The sequence below is a fragment of the Tetrao urogallus genome (assembly GCF_951394365.1).
Source record: "Tetrao urogallus genome assembly, chromosome: 8".
Classification (NCBI taxonomy): Eukaryota; Metazoa; Chordata; class Aves; order Galliformes; family Phasianidae; genus Tetrao; species Tetrao urogallus.
Genome location: NC_136821.1, coordinates 25,731,632 through 25,752,778, shown reverse-complemented (window position 1 = coordinate 25,752,778; position 21,147 = coordinate 25,731,632). Strand labels below are relative to the sequence as shown.

Below are 21,147 nucleotides of genomic sequence, written 5' to 3'. Positions count from 1 at the left end.
AAAGGCCACATAATCAGTTTAAGAAGCTTTCTTTTCCTGCCCTACTCCAATCAATCCTGCAGCAACAAAGGTGTGGATGTGCCACATGCCAAATGCAAATCAGTGTAATTATGCCAGTGCTTCACACCATACATCCAGAAAGATGCCACCTATGTCCCACATACACTCTAACAGCCAAGGTAAACAAACACTAGCTGTTCTAACTAACTATATGGAAACAAACCTTAAAATCATTCAAATAGGTCAGGTGCACTGAAAAAAAAAAAAATCACAAACAGATTTAAGAACCTGTTTCCATTCTGATCACTGTCAAAGATCTATTCCCCCAAGGAATGTGGGACAAATATTTATTCTTAAGATACATTTTAAATCTATTGTAGATTATTCAGTTATGACTAGAAGCTTGGTCAGGAAGGAATTCAAAAAGCAGGACAGGCAATAATACTTTGCTGAATGTCACTCTGGAACCAGATTTCTCCAGTGGTGTTTTCTTTTGAGACAAAAAGTTTGCCTCAATGTTAATTCAGAACAAAGGTCAGAGCCACTTTTCATCATTCAAACATGATTTCAACACAGGCCAAATTGATCTGCATTCATAAAATGCTACAAAAGAAAACTGGCTTTCATCTTCCATTTTCTGAATACAGAATGATAAATTTTGATCTTAATGAAATCTTTCAAACAAAATCCTGCCTAAAATCAGGAATATCTGAACAAAAGGCATGATGTTGCTGCCAAAGTCTCCAATATACAGAATGCCTAGCTGTCAAGATTCAGATTACTTATTTTTCAAGCATTTAGGTAAATGCTCTCTGCTTATGCCAAACGAAAATAAACTCTGAATCAAGCACCTAGTTTTTATTTCCTTTTGCAATATTGAAACATGCCTGAGATTTTTCTCTGTATGTGAAAAAAAAAGATCTCTTAGCTTGAAATTTTTACCCTAATACATACTTTTATTCTTCTTAGTTCTCATTCATTGCACTTTCCACTGTATGCTTCAGAAGCTCTAGAAAGAAATTAACTTCCATGAGTAACTCACTAGCACAATTGCACTCTTTCAAAAAAACAAATCCTGATCATTTATTTTTGTGCTCAAATGTCAAATTAAAGGTTCTCACTTCTGCTTCTCAACATGGGGAGTTCAAAAGAGCAGTTTCTGAGCTAGAAAATACTAGAATTAAAGTAGTTCCAAGTTTTTGTATTTGCTACAGAGAAGAACTTGGACAAATGGTGCTGGTCAGACTGATTATTATCTTAATATCGTATTTAAATGATAAGCCTGACTGCTAACAAATTATAAATACTATAGCCATATGGTAGAAAAAATAGAACAGCACCTGCAAGACAGTTCTACAAGTACAGTTTAAAAGGTTAAAATACTGAAAACGTCTACAGTGGGATTTTTACTTAAGCTAAGACAGATGCTGGAGAGATCTCAAAACTAAGCTTTGGTTTCTTGTTTCTTTTCTTATCTTCCACAAAAGCCTTCTTTCCCAGACCCAAGTAATGTTCTTTTCTCCTTGACCCTATCACTTCTCTCTCCACCCCTTTTAACATGCACATGCCTTCTCCAACTCTTCTGTAACACACCTAACCTTTTCTGTACTGGATGCTTATCCCTCTTGAATTATTTACTAAGCCAGTGTCCAGAGCAATCAGTCCTCTTTTAGGATATCCATTTTTGTTGACTGTGTGCAGACTGGGGCTCCTAATGCTCCAATCATGGCTGGAAGACTCTGGTTTCTTCTCAGTCCTGCCATTAAGTTGCTACCTGCATTTAAAAACACAGCCGAGTCTGGCCTTCGCAAGCTAACCTCTGCCCCCTGATTCTTCTTGTGGTCCTGTGTATCAGGGGGCTTGACGACCCTGGCAATACCCAGCCTCTTCAGCCTGTCCACCAGGTTCATCTTCAGCTGGCCTACTTCTGGAGCATTACGGGAGGGCTTTAGGCCATACATTTCCTGCAAGAATGTTTCTGCTGGTCTTGAAGCCAGGAAATTTTCTGAGTGATGCACTCGAGACTCAAACGGTGGAGGGGAAGGACAAGGTGAATGTGAAGGAGAATTCGGTGGAGTAGAAGGAACGGGGACTGTACGAGGGGGCTGTAGCAGAGGCAGTTTATCTAATAGGGGACTATCATAAACCTTGGCAGAGATGCCACGCTCTTGCAAGAGTTGAGCCAGACTGCTGGTACTGCTGAGGGTAGTAGTTGAATCTCCTCTGTTGGTGAGAAATTCTCCAATACTAAGCCTGTAAGACATGGCTGGAGTGCTCACTACATGGTTTCCAAAGCTCTTGCCACTATTTCCAAGTGAAAGTGGAGCAGACGTAGAGCTGAAACAAAAGTGAAACAAAGAAGATACACAGATATATGCATTAGACAGCTTGGCTCTATATTTGCTTTTTAGTATACGAAAGGTTCACAAAAAAGTAAACTTGATATTTTTGACAGTTTCAGCATTAGTAGATTCACTATTAGTGTTCTGCAAAATATCTGGAATGTATTGATTCACAAAAGGGTTTTAATGTATGTACCAAAGCATTTATCTTTCATGTATAATTTTTAATGTCTGAACATGGAGAAAGGAAACAAAAATAATTGTTACAACACTAAGCAATAGCTTAGTTTTTTTAAAAAGGACCAAAGGAAAGAAAAAAAACCACTCCTGTTTTATTCTGGAGAATTTCAAGTTTCCCCTTTGTAATTGCAACCCCTGTAAATGAATAACATTTTATGCATTGCCTAAATATCCTGGTATTTTTTTTAAAACCTGTCTATATATCAAAAGCCAGAATGCAACCATTTAATTCTATGCAGCAACTCTTAGGATGTCAGCAGTCACCATACCTGGGAGTAACTTGGGTGACATCGGACGGGTGAAGGATTCTACAGGTAGTGAAAGTAAACGTGGAATTTGTCGAAGACAGACACTTGCCAGGATTCAAGGCTGCAATGTGGAGAATTAACATCCCATGAGGTTAAAAGTAGAGACAAATCATAATTAATGAAAGCAATGTTTGAGATGATGTTGTCACTGCTAATATTTATCTTTTTTAAGGGATAACAAAGACAGTATTGTCTCAAAGTCAGCTATTTCAGTTGAGAAAAAGATTCTACTATTAGTTTATTTTAAAATCCATTTAACTTTCTTGCTTTGTTTTTTCTCATTTAAGATGAGCTGAAATAATGCTTTTCAAATGTTAGTAACACCAAAAACCACAGAAGCTAACTAGCAGTACAAGAAATACGGACATCCAACTTAAATCAAAAAACAAGGCACAAGTTTCTATCTAGCCTTTATAAAATGCTCTGAAGATGAAAAGAATTAGAAGAAACTACACCATGTGTATTAAGTTGCATTTGAACTAGCACTTTGAACTACTGTAGTACAGAATTCTGCAGAAAACTAAGTTATTGGAGATATATTCCTAAACTAAATAAAACCTAACAAATAGTAGAGCCCTGATAAAAAATGTTGGTCTGTAAGCTCACACTGCAATCAGAGAGCTCAGCACATGAACAGTGATGAAGCCCATGTGCCAAGAGAAAGCAGGGATGTTTTTCCCATTCTTTGACATCAGCCTTCCTTAGGGATTTGTATTTTGACAAAAATAAGATCAGTGTTTGCAACACGAATTTTCCCATGAGGGGTTTGATACAAATTTAATGTTAGGATATCCATCCTCACCTTTTAAGGCCCTGTTTTCCACAAATCTAAGCTTTACACCTTTTACTAACAAAAGTAGCACATTTTTGATAATTAAATGGAAGATACTGGTCATCTTCAATTGTTTTATAAGATAACTGCTTAGCATATAGTTATTCAAATATAACCTTATCCCAGCTAAGTTTTCCAGCAGACTTGTACCACCTAATTAAAAAACTGACATAGAAGACAAACATCACCTTCTACAACCCCCTGCACTATATTTTGTAGCATGTAGATGAAATTGACAATGTCTCCCTAACAAATTTACTGCAGACTCGAATGCAGAGGGTGGACAGTTTGTAAACTGCTACAATTATCAAGGCATCAAGTATGCATTAAAACCTCAGAAATCAGCATACAAAAGGAGGAAAAAAAAAATCACTGTGCTTCTTACCAGTGAGTGGTACTGCTACTGAAGTAATAGGTGACAGGAAAATCCCTGACACTGGTTTTGCCACTGCAGACTTATTTTTCTCCGGGAAGGATTGTTGCACTTGAAACGTTATACCTCCTTCCCCTTCTTCATCATCCTCCTCCAAGTCAGAGATGCGGTGCACAGAATCATCGGTCAGAGGGGTAAAACCTTTTGTAACAACACCTGGTCTTGGGTCAAGTATGGTGCCTAGGTTGGGTCGAGCAAGCTGCTGCCAGTGAAACAGGGTCTGAGATCCTGGTGCGACAAAAGAGAATGGTTTCAGAGAGCCAACACCTACTATTACATCAAGTTACAAGAACACTTGATCGCAAAATTTCAGCCATCTGGTGCCGTTGCTGAAGCACACAGAGCACTTGGATGGTGACACCAAGAGCCAGAAAAAGCCGAACATTTAGCGCCATGTAAAAAAGCCAAATACAAAGTGATACTGATGAGCTAGTCGGCACAAAGCCAACAAGAATGCTTTTTCTCCTTATTAATTATCATCATGTCTGTCTATACACACAATGAGTTAGTTGGCAAATGAATATCAAATCTTTTTTTGCTGACAGAAGGAGGAAGATCTTCTGCTTACCTTCGATGGGCTTGACAATTTGCAGTTTTTCTGGTAGGAGGACACGGAGGTTACTGGAACTGGCAGAGAGATCGGTGAATTCTGAGTTTGTACCCAAGGAAAAACAACTTTCTGTTGGTGTACTATAACCACTAGCCCCTTCTTTCTGCTCATTCAGCAAATGCATCTTGCGCTCCCACTCCTCCTCAAAGAACTGCTTTTCACTCAGATAGTTGTGGTGACGGAGAGAGAGCCTGTGCAGAGCTGTGACTAAGTCATTGTCTCCAGGAGTTCCTGGCTGGCCAGGCTTATGTCTGCCCCTGTGTGAAACAAGATATAATAACAGATATGGAGACCACTAAATTCAATATTTTTCTCTTACATAGCAAGGGTCCAGTGTGGATTCAGTTTTAAGTAAATCAGTTTAGAAAGACAATAATAAACTGTTTCCTACTTCAAATTCTTCTCAGAGCTGCTCCTCTGGATCATCTGTGCATGGCTTTCCATCTGTAAGCCAGACTGAAAAGGCTTTGCTGTCATAACAACACTTGACCTATTAGATCCAGGGATTGGTAATGGAGCAGGAAAAGAAGAAGAGCGGCTACGAGTAACGTTAGCAACCCTGACAGTGTCAAATACTCGTTTCTGTTGACTCCTGCAGAAAAAAAGCAAGGAAACAAATATGGGTTTCAGAAACATTTCTAAAAGGATAATAAAGCTTTGTGCAACAAATTTGCTACAGAAGAACAGAATTACCTAAAATGTTCCTCTACTAATATCAGAATTACTGCTTACTTTGACCTGGAAGAACAAAACATTCTACTGATAACTATCTGAGAAATTTTAGAAGCTTATATTTAACTCTTGCTCAGAAACATGGTCTTCAGAAATAAACCTTCAGAGCTTTAGAAATTGTTATCAATGTTTAAGCTCTAATATCACTTGCCAGATAATTTTTCTGTAAGTAGTCAAAATGACAAAACTAGTGCTGCTTGTCAGAGGATCTGCATAAAAATATTTCAGAAATCAAAGAATGAGATAACATTCTTTTAGCAAATTTCCAGCTTCTTCATGGAAACAATTAAGAATAACAGATTTCCAAGTTGAAAAGTCTACCAGCTAATTTTTTTTTTTTTAAAGCTATATAGAAAACTTACTGTAGAATGAAAGTTCACACTTATAGACTTCCAGATAGCTCACCTTACCTAATATAAGCATATGGAAAAGTACTGAAATGTCACAAAATATCTGAAAACATACTTTTGCTTGGATAGGAGAGATTCATCAACCTGACTCAATTCTTTCCGCATTGTCCCTTCAATTTCTGCTGCAAGGGAATCCTAAGGAAAAAAAGAGAACCAGAAGAGTTGACAAATTAAATACAATAATTTTAGCAGAAAACATCTTTCAAAATACTTGAAAATTTTCAATTTTTTTCCTCATAGATATGTTTCACACAGAGTATAATGCATAGACCTTCCAGTCTCTGAAGGTGGAGAGAAGTAAGTTTTACACCATAATAACATCTACATAAAACTGTTCAGCTTTCATTAGCAAAATGTACTTTCTTGGTACTCTTGGCTTCTTAAATTAAACAACACTTGGTAAGAGCACTTCTTACAAGGTCCAAACACATACAAGGGTTTCTGTATAAGCAGAATGAAAAACCAAAACTTGACAAAATCCCAGCACGGCCCAGAAATTTGTGATACACTATTCAGAATATTCCTGATACTAAGAAGAAAATAAAAGCTTTTAACATTTTTTTTCCATTGATTTACTTATCTTCAATTAGTCTAACACATTTCTGATTATGCTTAAAGTTCAATTTCACAAAATAAGGAGATAAGGACATAAAAGCACATCATAAGATACTTAAAGGAAAAAAACGCTGTTTGAACTCCCAAAAAAAATGGTTTCTTAAGTATTGTCAAATTATAAAATTTAACAATATACTTGCACAACCAAGCTAACAACTGAACATACCAATTTCTGTACTTAAAATAAAAGTCACATAAAAAGGAAAAGCCATCCTAATATCATAAAATGGCAAGTGAATGATTCATTTACTAAATATGAAAGGTGTACACTCAGAAGTGTACACCTTAAAAAAATGAAAAACTCAGCTTCTTTGCCTATAACAAAATGGTTCCCTCTGCACTGCAGGTAACAGCTGTTTACTCCAGGCCATTTGTGCCAGTAGGTATACACCATAGCAGCAGTATTTGTTACCACAGGAAATGTTCCACATGCCTGAGGGTGGCAGAGACAAGCAACAGAGCTGGCTCTGCTGCGCAGCAACTTCACTTCTTCTTGAGATTCATGCAGCATCCCCAAACACTCTGCATTCCGATCTTGCAACTCATGTAACTGAAAGAGAAAAGATGACAAGATACCATTAAGCTCCAACAGAAGCAAAACAAAAAGACGCAGTGAAACTGAGTAACTTGTACAGATGGGATGGACTCAGTACCATGTTTCCACTATTACACAGCACATGCTAACATCTAAAATTGAAAAAAATAATAGACACAAGAAAGACATGGAGCTCTACGAGTGGGTCCAGTCAAGGGCCGTGAAGATGACCAGAGGGCTGGAGCACCTCTACAGGGGAAGCACATAAGGCCAGGCTGGATGATGGGCTGTAAGCAATCTGGTATAGTGGAGGCATTCCTGCCTATAGCAGGGGGGTTGGAACCAGATGATCTAAAAAGTCCCTTCCAACCAAAACCATTCAATGATTCTATGACTACACTCAGCATAACACTCACACTAATTTCAGTGGTGACAGACAAAGTCCAAATTAAGACTCAAAGGAGTACAGAATTAAAACCAAAAGTACATAAAAACACCTGCAAATACCATAATTACAAATGCAAAAGAAGGAAGAGAATTTCCTTAAGCTACAGCGAGCTACAGCACTGTTGATGTAATCAGTAATATTCATATTAATGCATTCTTTTTTCATAACAACTAAGACAAATAAGTAAGATCTATCTACTTGGAACATCCTCTTTGCCTTTCAGACTCTTATGAATCACGAAAGTATGGTTCAAAGCAATTATTCTTTTCCTCCTATCATTTGGCTCCTACCATAATAAAAAAAATGAATAAAAAAATAAGTTTAAAATAAATAAATAATAATTAAAAAGAAGAAAGCTGTTCTTGTCCATTTAGTTTTATTTCTCTTGTATTCTGTTATACACACAAACGTGCACGTGCACCGTAAGTACCTCCGCTGTCAGTTGTCTCTGAGCATCTTTGGAAGCTTGTAAGTGAAGTTTCAGCTCTTCCTTCTCAATCACATGCTGAAAGCACAAAAAGGTGTCTATTATTTTCTTAGCTGATTTCCTTGAGAGAGTTGATTCTCTGCCATACTTTCCTGAAACAGTCACAGTGATGTAACCCCCACCTTGCAAGTCTATTTTCACCCACTGCAAGTACACACATCTCCTTGTGTGCACATACACACATGCATGCACACTTCATCAGCAGTCCCTTACTTCTTTGAGTTTATGCTGAAGATCAACAATCTGAAACAAAAGGGATGAAATCTCTTCTTGGTAGCGGACCAGTTCCTCACTCTTCTCTGACAACTCCTCTGTTATTCTGGAAATTTGAGCATTTGTTTGCCCTACAAATATAAAAGCAACTCAATCAATGGCTTTAAGGAATTAAAAGAAAAAGTTAACTTCAAATGTAGGTGTAACGTGCTGAAAATTGAGTATGCAGAAACTGATATGCATAGCAAAGATAGGATCAATAACCATAACATAACCAAGACAAGCCACTACAAATTATTTCAAGTGACACACGGATCCATAGTCAACACTAGATTTATTGGAATACGCTGAGGAAAGCAGGCTCCAAGTCTACCATTTTCTGTATACAAAGATTTTTTCACACTTTCTCAATACAGCATACACCTCTTAATCTATCTTTTGATTCTAATAACTGTCTGTTCCCCAAGGACCCACTGCACACAATTTCCAGTGGTTATTCTTATTTTCTTTGAACATTTCCTGAAGAAAAGTGACAAAGCACCTCAAAAGGCTGAAGTATTTTATACAGATAGCTTCTTGCTATGCTTTCAGGGCATGGGTACAAAGTCATAATAAAGTACGATCTACCTTGCATAAAAGGTCAGACTACAGATTAAGAAGATAACCTTAGAGCAAGAAAAATCTTATTTCTTAAAAAAAAAAAAAAAAAAAAAAAAAAAAAAAAAAAAAATCAGTCTTAATGGAATTTGAGTTTAAAAAAATGATTCTCTAGAAGTGCTAAATACTTATCTTTTAAAGCAGTGTAAATTATCTTTAATTGATAGTGATTATTGTATCTCACAGGTTTGCTACAGGATAAAATCCTGTCTGAGGGCCTATAGGCATCTGATGTCAATAGTTAGGATCACTTTCCTGAAGACACAAATTTTAAAGCTGTGCAGTAGGCACTCTGTGGAAGAAGATTCTGAGAGCCTAAACTGGATAGTAAGTCTGTGTACGCTATGAAGTTAGACAAAACAGAACTCATGAACATTCTCGCTGAAGGAAAAATGGAGAGGTTTTAAGAAATAAACATTTATTTGCAATGGATATAAGTTTCTACAGACAAAATAGTAAATTAACAACTACCCAGGTATCAGTTCATACTTATAAACTGATGGTTATCTTAAAAAAGAAGAAACAGCCAGTCTTCTTCATGGTGGTTGCATACAAAAACAAAAAAGCAAACTTAAAATATGGGGGCTTATTATGCACAAAAGAATCAGACCATATAAATTGACTACTGATTAAAAATATATATATATATATATACACACACACAATCATCAAAAAAACCCCTAAGTAACAGAACAGCTGCCACTCCCTGCAAGTAAGTAGTCCTCAAAGCAAATTTAAACAACTGTTCCAGATACATCAAAACACTTGCCAATTCAAATTCATCTATTTTCCAGTGTCTGCAGTCTTCAGTTTAGGTTTATAAACACGAGGTTTTGTGCTGAAGTTGAATACCACAATGAAATTTCACGGAATACAGAACAAAAGACATTTGCACTCGGTAAAAGAGCAAAACTCAAAAAATTGGCAGAAATTACTGAAGCTCATTTTTTAATTCAAGGATGAACAAGAGAAAATTTAGGCAGCAGGTATTCAAGTACTGTTTTGCTATTGCAAGATACAACTTGGATACTCACGGAGCTCTCTGACACAGTCATTAACTAACTGCTGTTCCTTCTCTTCATACGTAATGGTTTCTGTTTTCAGATGACAGGCCTTAAAAAAAAAAAAAATTAGTCTTCCCATTTCAGTTTATGTATATATATATGTACATATATATATGTATATATATATATGTTAATGCTACAAATTTTATTTTGGACATTGCTGCAAGTGAAGAATCTGCCCTCTCTTTGTCTTCATAAGGATTTGTTTATTCAATCCCTAATGCCAAATTAAGATGTCATCCCAACACATAGAAATTTCCAAAATACTGCTATTAATTGCAGTTAGATTTACACCAGAACATGTCACAAACACTCAAGGGTCTGATACATCTATATTCTTCAGCTGTATGGTCACGTGGATTCACATACAACATAAAGGCACTGTGATAGGAGTAGAGGCTTTGAACATAATAGTAGTGAAGGAAAGAGAAGGATGTGGAGAGTGGAGGAAACATGGTTGGATATGACGTGTATGCAATGAAACAAAACACCTGTATGTTTAAAGAGAAACCCAGATGCTAGATGTTTAAACAGTTCTAATTTATCTCATATCCAGCATCCATAGCACATACTATAACTCAGCTATACCTTCGATCGGAGAGCAAGGTTCTCTTCCTCCAACTCCCTGAGTTTATCTTGCAAGATATCCAGCTGCAAGAGACCTTGTGATACACTGAAAGACTCATTGAAACGAAGCGGTGTGGAACAGCTAGAATCTGTTTCGCTTTCCTCAGAAGCAATTGAAACAATACGAAGCAGGTCATCCTTCTTCGACAGTTCATGCTGGAGCTGGTTAACCTAGCACAAAAGAAGATTACCAGCTTGTGAACTACTGTTTAGCTAAACAGTATTACATTATATTATTTATCCCAAGAATTGAGAGGCTGCATATCACTGCTCTACTCTAACATGAGATTAAAAACTGCTCACTGGTCACGATCAATTTGTACACACTTGCACAGAAGATCCAGGCCCTGTGTATCCTATACAAAGTTCACAAAATCATAGTTTTAGCACTGTAAAGGAAACTGAAAATTTAAGGTAATATAGGAATGGACAGCACAGCTTACTATTGTTTTTCTTCTTTTTTTTTTTTAAGAACAATTTACTTTAAAATAATTTTCCAGCTGCCTTGTTATATCTTACATTTTAACAAGCTAGTATCTTTTTGTTTATGACTTTTTCTGCACTGTAACTTTCTGGAGAAAAGAACCAGTAGATATCTGTGTGTGCACAGAATGGTCCGCACCAGTCTATATAATAAACGAACTGTAGGACAAAGGAATAAAGAGATGAGACAAATCTCAAGTTAAGACAGATTCAATTTTGCTTATTGATATTTTTATGTGAATAAATAAGCCGTGCTGGCCTACAGCTGACTGTATGTATTTATTACCAGCATAGTGTTTAACACACGCAGCTGAAACTATTTCACTATTACTCAGCCTACACATATTGTCCCCAAAGATAAAAAATACAAAAAAAAACTTGGGATACTTTCTAGGTTGACAACTACATACACATATTTTTTAAGCAAGAATAATCAAGAAAAGATTAAATAAAGAATTACGAAAAAAGGGAATGAAGATATGGAACAAAACTCCCTTTGCATGTTTTTTTTTGTTTTATATTTAAATGGAAGCAATCCATTAAGTCAACTCATTTTCTGACTGTTTCTTCTCTTCAGAAGTTGCTACATAAAAGGTCACAACAGATGTCAACTACATAGTCTATTTTTATTTATATTATTATATTCTTAGTTTAAAACCAAAATATCAGACTTATGTCAAAACAAACACTTTAAAAGCGCAATTTTGCTCTAAGTATATCACAAATAGCACCTAACGTTCCTGCACCTAACAATTTCTCAGTAACCACCATGTGCAGACTTTATAGTTGACCCTTAGCCCAAGAAAGCTGACTGAACTATGACAATGAGGAGGATGATATCGAAGTACACTACATAGTTTGAAAGTAGCAATTTTGTGTGTTCACAATGGAATAACATATTTCTATGAATCCCATTTCCATCATCATATAAAGAAGAAAAAAAGAAAACAAAAGAAAAAGAATCACTCACTTGATCTAGAGTTTGTCCTAACTGTTCTTCTAGTGCTTCATTCTGTTCCGTCAACAGATGGTTTCGCTTAAGCAGGGCTTGTCCAATTCGTGCTGCCAGTTCCAGGTCCCGATCTTTCTGCACATGAAAAGCGAATGAATGTCTACTTTCGATCAGATGAAGTGTAAATTCATAGTAATTTTGATTTTCTTAGTTACTGTTTAATGCATCATCGCTTTGAGAGCTCCACTGTCAAATGCATTGGTTCTTCAACATTGTCAAAAAAAAAGATTAACACTTCATTTTGATCCAGAACACATCCCTAACTGTGCTTCCCTTGCATAGTCATTTTCAATAAGAGGGGAACAGCACCTAATCTAGGTATAGTTTTGATGAGGTTGAAGGCTCTGTTGTATTATTCTAAGAATTCACATATGCCCAATTCTGTTGTCTTTCAAGTAACAACTTCTCCAGAACAGACTGCTTAAATGGAATAGTGATGAGAGGGTAAAAGCCAAGAAGAAAGCTATTTCTTCATTGTTACTTGCCAGCCCCTGTGAGGCATCCATAGTTTAGCTAAATTCTGTTCCTACGATGATGCAACTGACTAGACAGCTTCTCAGGACCCATGTGTTTGATAAGCAGCTCATGAAGACAACTGAATCAGGCAGGATTCCAGTAGCTGAATAACCTCTTCAAATACATGTCCTCAAATGCATTAACACAGCATTACAGAGGTGAACATACCTCAGCTAGCAGATGTCTGACCATATCAGCATCACTGTAGGTTTTCTGCTCCATATTATCTGTACCTAGAACTGACAAGAGAAAAAACCACACTTACTGAAGTACCTTAATTTATAAGAGGACTGCTGGGAAGGCAGAGAACTAAAACACAGCAGAAATACAGCAATCAGTTGAGAAAACTAGCAGTGAGTTATGAAAATGCATTTTAACTTCAGACGTTTGAAACAATGCTTATTTGAGAGACTGATCTCAATGAGGTATTGAGTATTTGCAGCTCTCAGCAATATTAGCTAGAAGCTGAGGTGTTTACATATCCTGTAAAATTGGAAAATGGTGAAGAATCTTTAGATCAACTTCTTCAATATAGCTAAGCAATTAAATCATCCACCAGGCTGGGGACAAAGGGAGAGTAATGCGATCCAAATATAGCTGAAAACACTTGAAGACTTCATCCACAACAAGCAGGACTTGAAAATGGGATGTAAGGGCATGAAGAACATAAGACAATTCTGAACAGAACTCAGTGCTAAAACATAAATCCCTATCCTGTTCTAGTTCTTGTCCTGAGAAACAAAAGACACTAGTAAGAAAACTCTTAATTACCTTGTGAAAATTTGCAAGATCCAGACAAGGAGGAGGGAGGAAGTTCAATAAGAGCTATAGTAACAGAAAATGAAAGACAGAAGAAAGAAAAAGAAGATGAAAAAGAGTTAAAATTTAAGGCAACAGTCTACTGGGTCTGGCTGGGACGGAGTTGACTTTCCCCACGGCAGACCATACACTGCTGCGCTTTGCACTTGCAGCTAGAACAGCACTGATAACACACCAATATTTTATCTATTACTAAGTGGCGCTGGCACAGCATCAAGACTTTCTTCCCACCCTGAAAAAAAGCCCAGTAGGCAGGGGGGTGGAAAAGAGGTGGGGAAGGGACACCACCAGGGCAGCTGTACTGAACTATCCAAAGGGATATTCTGTACTGTAAAAAAAAGCCGAGGAAATGGAAGGAGAAGGGGGACTTTTGTTATGAAAGTGTTTTCCTGAGCAATCACTACACGTACTGAAACCCTGCTTTCCAAGACATGGCTGAACATTGTTTGCTGATGGGAAGCAGATAACAATTATTTTTACCCTATGTTTCTTCAGCCTGCTGGGTTTGGGTTTGTTTTTTTCCCCTTTAATTACAGTGTCCTTATCTCAACCCAAGTCTCTTTTCTTCCATCGTATTTTTCCTCCATCCTTTTGGCGAGGGGGAGTGAGAGTGGTGTGGTGCAGTATAGAAAGCAACCACTGCAAATGGAATAGTTACTTGCATATATCCTCCATCACAAAAAAAGTAGAGATGTGTAAAGCATATCTTTTTTATTCCTAAAACTTCTGTGGAAATTTTAAGGAACCACTTAAATATGATTCTCTTCAAAATGAGGATATCTTACAGGTGAAGGATGTTTACGCCTCTTAAAGTTCAACAGAAATTTGCTATTTTCACTTGGAATAGTGATCAAGAAAGCAAAACAAATGCAGCAATATAAAATGAATAAATACAGAAGTAACTGCTTCAGCCGAAGGTGTAAATTAACATCTTTTGAAACTAATTCCATCACCACTGCATCGTGAAATAAGATTATTATGGTCTACATCTATTTCTGATAATTTTATGCCTTGTTTAAACCTGATTCGCACTCCAAGTATGTTGTGGTGCTGGTTCAGAGTGTTTTTGTCTTAGTTCTTATTGAGGGCTGCTGATGCAGTTATGAGACAATGCAGCTACACTGAAGTGCACAGTAATTTTATTAATGTATTTTATGTAAGCTATATATATCCTTTACAAAGGTAATGCCTACAATTAACCTCACAAAACATATCACTAAGTCTGTGCTTCAGAAAAAAATAAGTTGCATTTTAGCATATGAAGAAACTTAATCTTTTAAGAGGAAAATGGAAAGAGCAATATAGAAGAATAAGATTTACTGAACTGTTTCTGTAATAGTTTAACAGGGAAGAGAATGAAACTAACAAGTCAAATATTTTTTACTAAGTAGATTAGTGAGCATAAAAAACCAACAAACGCCATCCAAATATTAACAAGCTTTGAACTTCAAGCAGTGATATTTACTAATCCTATTTTAAGGTGGGGTGAAAATAGAAAACTAACTCCTCAAAATGTGAAGTACTTACCTGTGGCAAGACACGCATTTTGTAGGAAAGTTTTACTGTGTCATTTCCACAGCTTGCCAAGAAAGCACTTACCTTGCTTATTAATATTTTGAAAATTCAACTGCACACAAAAATAACTATTAGCCCTTATAGGTAGAATATTACAGCCAGCTCTCCTGTGGCTAAGTGTTCCACCAGACGACTTCAGATGGAAGTTTCTGCCCATTGCTAAATCAACTTAATGAAGATCTATGCTAAGTACATGCAGAGTTACTCAGATACATAGGTTCCTAAAAACAAAGATACCTATCTCCTCTGGCAAATGACATCTCAGAACTAACAGCTTTGAAACTCATCTCCGCACAACCTTTGTTAATTTCCTTCAGTACAGAATCAAAGTTACGCATAAGTTTGTTACACCACTTTCTTATGAGCACACATATCTGTTCACTCACCTTGCCATGTGAAGGCTGCAAACAACTCTTCACTTTGGTTAATATTCTTGTTATGCAGTGCCATATTCACATACACAAAGTAGTTCTAAGGACAGACATTTTCTAATTCTAGGTTTCTTATGCTACCACAGATGAAGCAAAAGTATTCTTCTGTCTCAAAGAAAGCATTCCTCCACTTCACTGGAAACTAGTTAAGTGGCAGTCACCCAGTCACTGGATCAACCTTCTAATAGGCAGCAGCAGCCATAAAAGGAGGAGGAGTTCAAGTGAAGTAAGCAGTGCACTGCTATTTTTTTCCTTAGATATCAACTACAAATTGAAGCAAATCATATCTTCACCATTCTTTTTAGGAAAGAGTTTCCATAATGTTTTCATACACGTATAGAGAGAGGGAGACAGATACCGATAAAAATCCCTAGTTATGCTTCAAGAATATGATCATCATACTTACTCCCAATTTCAGTCAATTATAAGAAAGATGCAAACTTCAGCTAACAAGTGATTCGGATGTGATTGTAACTAGATCCTGATTTGCGTTTCTGTATGCCTGTCTGGGACCACCTCAGCATCTTCCTGTAAGTTATTAGGCTCAAAAAATCTCATATGATGACTCCTCTTTGGACAGTTTCTCAGACAAACATAAAATAAACTGTGCCTATCTTGAATATTATGATTTGGCAGTTACAACAGTGTACTTAAATCATCACGATGATGATGAATGGCTTGGGTCCAGCTCCAACACCCTGCCATGGGCAGGGTTGCCAGCAATTAGATCAAGCTGTCCAGAGCCCAACCTGACCTTGAACCTCCAGGGATGGAGCATCCACAGAGTCTCTTTGCAGCCTGCTCCAGCACTTCACTCTCTAAGTAAAGAATTTCCCCCTAAAATCTAACCTAAATCTGCACTCTTTTAGTTTAAAACCGTTACCCCTTATTCTATCACTACCTAGCCAATTAAATGATAGATTTAACATACAGAATTAACTCTAACTACAAATGTTTTAAATTAATGTGATGCATTTCACATCCAGATTGGGTAACCACACTTGAATCTTACATACAGAAGTGTCTACATAATCCTAAAATGCAAAATTCTAAGATGGACTCATTCAGAAGATTCAGTTTTAGACAGAAATTTACAGTCATAGTTACTGAACACTTTTGAGAATGCCAGGAAAACTATGGCAGCAATTCCAAAGAATTCTCACAAGCAGCTCACTATTTTCACAGAACACATTTTTATAGCTAAAAAGAACTTTTTGCTGGGTGAAGGAGGAAAACACCAGTTTTGTAATACCTTGACTGCCAAATAATATATGGCTTAAAGCCCCTGCCTCTCACTGATTGGAAATGCAGGTTCACGTTCACTGAAGAACCTTCTCTTGGAGCTCTGTGCTTTATCACACTGGAAATGCATGCATTGACCAGAGACACATTTGATGTCAAGTTGCTACCAGCACTGACAGACTTTGATTCCACCTCTTTATAAAAAAAAACTTTGAGGATAGTACACACCCCACTGACTACACACAATCAATTCAAACGAACTATGAAAGCGTTCATTCAACTCAAAATTCATTTGTTTTTCCAGTTCTGTTATCAGAAACAGGCTGAGCAATAATCATTAAGGCTTTGAATATACTTTCCACAGTTTAAAAAAATTCCAAGAATGAAAGTTCAACTGATAACAAGATTGCTTTAAATTATGGAATACTGTATTTGCAGAAGGCAATATGTTACTTTTATTTAATCATTTGCTATACGCCCTGGGTGGAGGCTGAAAGCACAAACGACAAAAAATCCCTGTTCAGAGGTGGCAAGTATGTGGAAGAGGTAATCATTACAGAGAAACAGTAATCCAAATACCAAGTTCATTCCTCCAGGTGTTCAGTTTTGGGCACCTCAGTACAAAGGGGACACTGAGGTGCTGGAGCAGGTCCAAAGAAAGGCAACAAAGCTTGTGAAGGGCTTGAAGAATGCACCCTACAAGGAGAGACTGAAGGAACTGGTGCTATTTAATCTGGGGAAGAGGAGCCTGAGGGGAGACTTTATTGCTCTCTTCCAGTATCTGAAAGGTGCTTACAGCGAAAGCGGCGTTGGTCTCTTCTCACTGGTGACAGGATGAGAGGAAATGGACTCAAGTTGTGCCAGGGTGGGTTTAGGTTGGATATCGGAAAAACTTTAAAAGAAAAGGTTGTTAAGCACTGGAATAGGCTCCCCAGCGAGTCACCAGCCCTGGATGTGTTTAAAAACTGTTTGGATGTGGTGCTCAGGGACATGATTTAGTGGAAGGTTGTTAGAGTTAGGGTAGTATGGTTAGGTCATGGTTGGACTCAATGATCTTAAGGTCTTCTCCCACCTGAGTGATTCTATGATTCTGTGGAAGAAAGAGGACTTAGCCATTTGCAGAATCATAGAATCCTTAGAGTTGGAAGAGATTTTTTAAGGCCATCTAGTCCAACTCCCCTGCAGTAAACATTGACATACACAGCTAGGTCAGGTCGCCGAGGGCCTGATCCAGCCTCGCCTTGAAAGTCTCCATGGACGGGGCATCAAACACATCTCTGGGCAACCTATTCCAGTGCTTTACCACCCTCACTGTAGAAGACTTCTTCCTTGTGTTCAAGCTAAACCTACCCTCTTTGAGCTTGAAGCCGTTCCCCCTTGTTCAAAGAGGGTAGATTTATCTAAAAGCTCTTACAGTGTTTTCCTCTTTTTACATGAAAAACACTTGAAATTATGACATGTAAGCATTTAGGGTTTTTTTTTTTTCTTCAACCTTTCTATACCATTTGATTTTTAACATATTAATGGTTTCTCCACATGATCTGATGCTGTCCATTGTTTTCTTCATGATCTGCTAGCTTTAAGGACTGCTGTAATCACAATTGACTGGTAGCAAAAAATAGTTGTTATTATTTTCAGAACCAGAAGGCAGTGATCAACACTGATCTAATATTCACCTACCTGGCTTTCACATAATTTATATCCGCAGAAGAAACATCTAACAGCATCTTACAAGCAACAGTGACAAAATGTATCAGGGCAAACATCATTAAAAAAAAAATAAAAATCATAGCATCATTAATGCTTCTGAAAACAGAATTGCTGCATATGCCACACTGCTCACATCTCATATAATCTAGCACAATTTTTCCCCCCTCTTCTTCTCCCTTCATTATGTTTCTGACCTTGTTTCTAAATGAAACCTAATGATCAGGCAGATATGTGACATGCCAGCTCAGCTCTAAGGATGGCAGTCACACTAAAAGCACTTCCTCTCAACTCTGCTTTTTGTTTCACTTGTGCTAAAACGTTCAAATTTGAACATTACACTTTTAACATTAATCAGTTTACATTTACATTTTTCTCTTAAATAAATGTAAGAAAAAGAAAGAAAAAAAAATCCTTCGGCCTGGATATACTCACTCATGTAACGGAAGGTCTCCTCATCATGAACCGGAGAAGAGATTTCAGGAAGACGACCACGGTGGGTAGGAGACTGAATCCAGTCATGATTTTCATAAAGATACAGAGAGTCCACTCGTAGTTTGTAATCTGGCAACTGTTCCTCTAGCATGCTCACCAACTCTACCTCAGGGAGGTCCTCAGTGGAGCAGACATCTAAAAATGATTAAATACCAGTAAGAGAACATAACTATAAAATACGCCATGTATTTAGTATACGCTATAGTAGTACAGATTCTATTTACTATACTTTCATAAATCTTCAGTAGATTTGAAAATAATTATTCTGTACTGAACAAATGAGCAGAATACTTATTGATTTAATACTTAATTGATATTAGAGTATTTGCAAGTTCCTCATTCCCGAGTTACTGCAAAGCTTCCTGCAAAGCTGTTTTATCCATTACTCCCTCTGATTTCTTCAATACGTGTAATGAGTTTCAGTTTCTATCTTTTCCTGCTTATTGAACTAAAACGGAGATCTACATTTTACTGATCAATTTTGTAAGGTTTCACTGGCTTTAGCAAGATTACAGTTCTCTTTCCTGAAGGAAATTCATATTTTTCTGTTTCTTCCATTTATGTTTTTGTTTGCCAATTAATATAAATTTTTAAAAAGTGACTAGAAATAGCAACTGAATGCTGCCTTGAAATTGGGCAACTTGATATGTGATAACAATGGTAACAATTCTGTTATCATACATCTGGAATCACGATTTATGAAAACACAGTACCTAAAAATTCTGAACAGGAAATTTAACTCATCCTGCTTTTCCTCCTCTTTGATATTATTGAAAAACAAAACAACACAAACAAACAAACACAAATAAACAAAACAAACAAAAACATTAAGTTGCTAAAATACTGCATCTCAAAGGTATATAATTATTATCCTTTGAACATGCCCGCTAAAGATGAAGGCTATCTTCAATAACTTCCAATAGAAGAGATGCCAGTAATGATTAATATGAAATGCAAGGCTGTTTTCAAGTTGGCGATCTGTAAAACACTAGATACATTCAAGATTTGTACCAGAATTATTTCTCCAACTCACCAGAGATGCTCTCCAAGATCCTGTGATCAAAATTCATGAGTCTTTCTTTACAGTTCACTTCTTTGGAAACTGCATTCTGTAGTCAGATTGTGCACTGTCCCTTTATTGCTTTGGTAGAAAGATGGCTTTGGTTTAGAGACAGAGTAATTGACAGCCATCAAGCTACCGAGACGCCAACAAATCAGGCATCAGTTCCCTTCTGTTGACTGGTTCTTATTCCAAATCTCTTAGGACATGCTCATTTCATCTGAGGCACTACTCATCAGCAGGAACATCTATAGGTTATTTCATAAAAGCTGCATAAGATCCTCAGCTCAGCCATAACCTAAAAATAAAACAAAGAGTGCAAGAATTTAACACATTTCAAATGAGATTAATATGACCTCATTTTTTTCAGTCTATTTCTTCTCTGTATCACCATTTAACTCAAAAAAATAAACAATCATTTTAATCATTTTAATCAAATTAATAGCTTACACATTACATCATCATATGTTAAGTGTAGCGTTAAAAAAATGTCTTCTCCACACACAGATAAGATTCTGCTCTGAGCTTTCTATCTCAGCTCTTCTCATGCGATAGATGCTCCAGTTCTTTAACCTCTGCAGGACACACAATTTGTACTGTCTCTTGTACTAAGAGCCCCAGAATTAAACACACAGCTGTACATGTTTCTCACCATGACTGAGCACAGTGGAAAGATCACAACCCTTAACCAGCTTGTGATCCTCCTAATGTCACCCAAGATGGCTGTTGACCTTCCTTCTTACAAGGCAATATTGCTGGCTAATGGTCTACTTATTGTTTACCAGAACTCCCTAGTCCTTTTTGGCAAAGGTTCTTTCCAGGCTGTCACCTCCCAGCACATCCTGCTTACATAGTTTTATTCTGAGGTGCAGGACTTGGCATTTGCCTTTACTGAACAAGAGGCAATAGACAAAAACTGAAATGCAGGAGATCCTGTCTGAACACTGGAAGCGTTTTTTGTTGTGGTTTGTTTTGTTGTGAGGGTAACTGAGAACTGGAAAAGGCTGTCCAGACAGACTGTGGAGATATTCAAAAGTCATCTTTTTTGTAGGAAATGGTCCTAAGCAAGCAGCTCCACACGGCTCTGCCTTGAGCAGGTTTGTTGGACTAGATGGCCTCCAGAGTTCCCTTCTAATCTCAACCATTCTGTGAGTCACTTAAGATAGCAATGCACGTTCATAAGAAGTGCTTCATGTCATCAGATTCTTTGAGTTTTACTTCTCAGTGTTCTCAGTGTAAGTTTAAGCACTTAGC

At 37.1% G+C, this 21,147-nt stretch overlaps 1 protein-coding gene across 1 annotated transcript; it reads right to left on the bottom strand.

Moving 5' to 3' along the window:
* Positions 1 to 1,658: 1,658 nt before the first annotated feature.
* On the bottom strand, positions 1,659 to 19,903 carry TRAK2 (trafficking kinesin protein 2; the record flags this gene model as incomplete). The annotated part of the gene is made up of 16 exons (XM_079538826.1): positions 1,659 to 2,337; positions 2,852 to 2,951; positions 4,108 to 4,383; positions 4,724 to 5,022; positions 5,157 to 5,357; positions 5,963 to 6,042; positions 6,935 to 7,072; positions 7,936 to 8,010; positions 8,206 to 8,336; positions 9,897 to 9,975; positions 10,515 to 10,724; positions 12,007 to 12,123; positions 12,733 to 12,803; positions 13,336 to 13,389; positions 18,774 to 18,968; positions 19,867 to 19,903. 16 exons carry the CDS (start codon positions 19,901 to 19,903, stop codon positions 1,659 to 1,661), a joined length of 2,742 nt encoding a protein of 913 aa, XP_079394952.1.
* Positions 19,904 to 21,147: the final 1,244 nt, after the last annotated feature.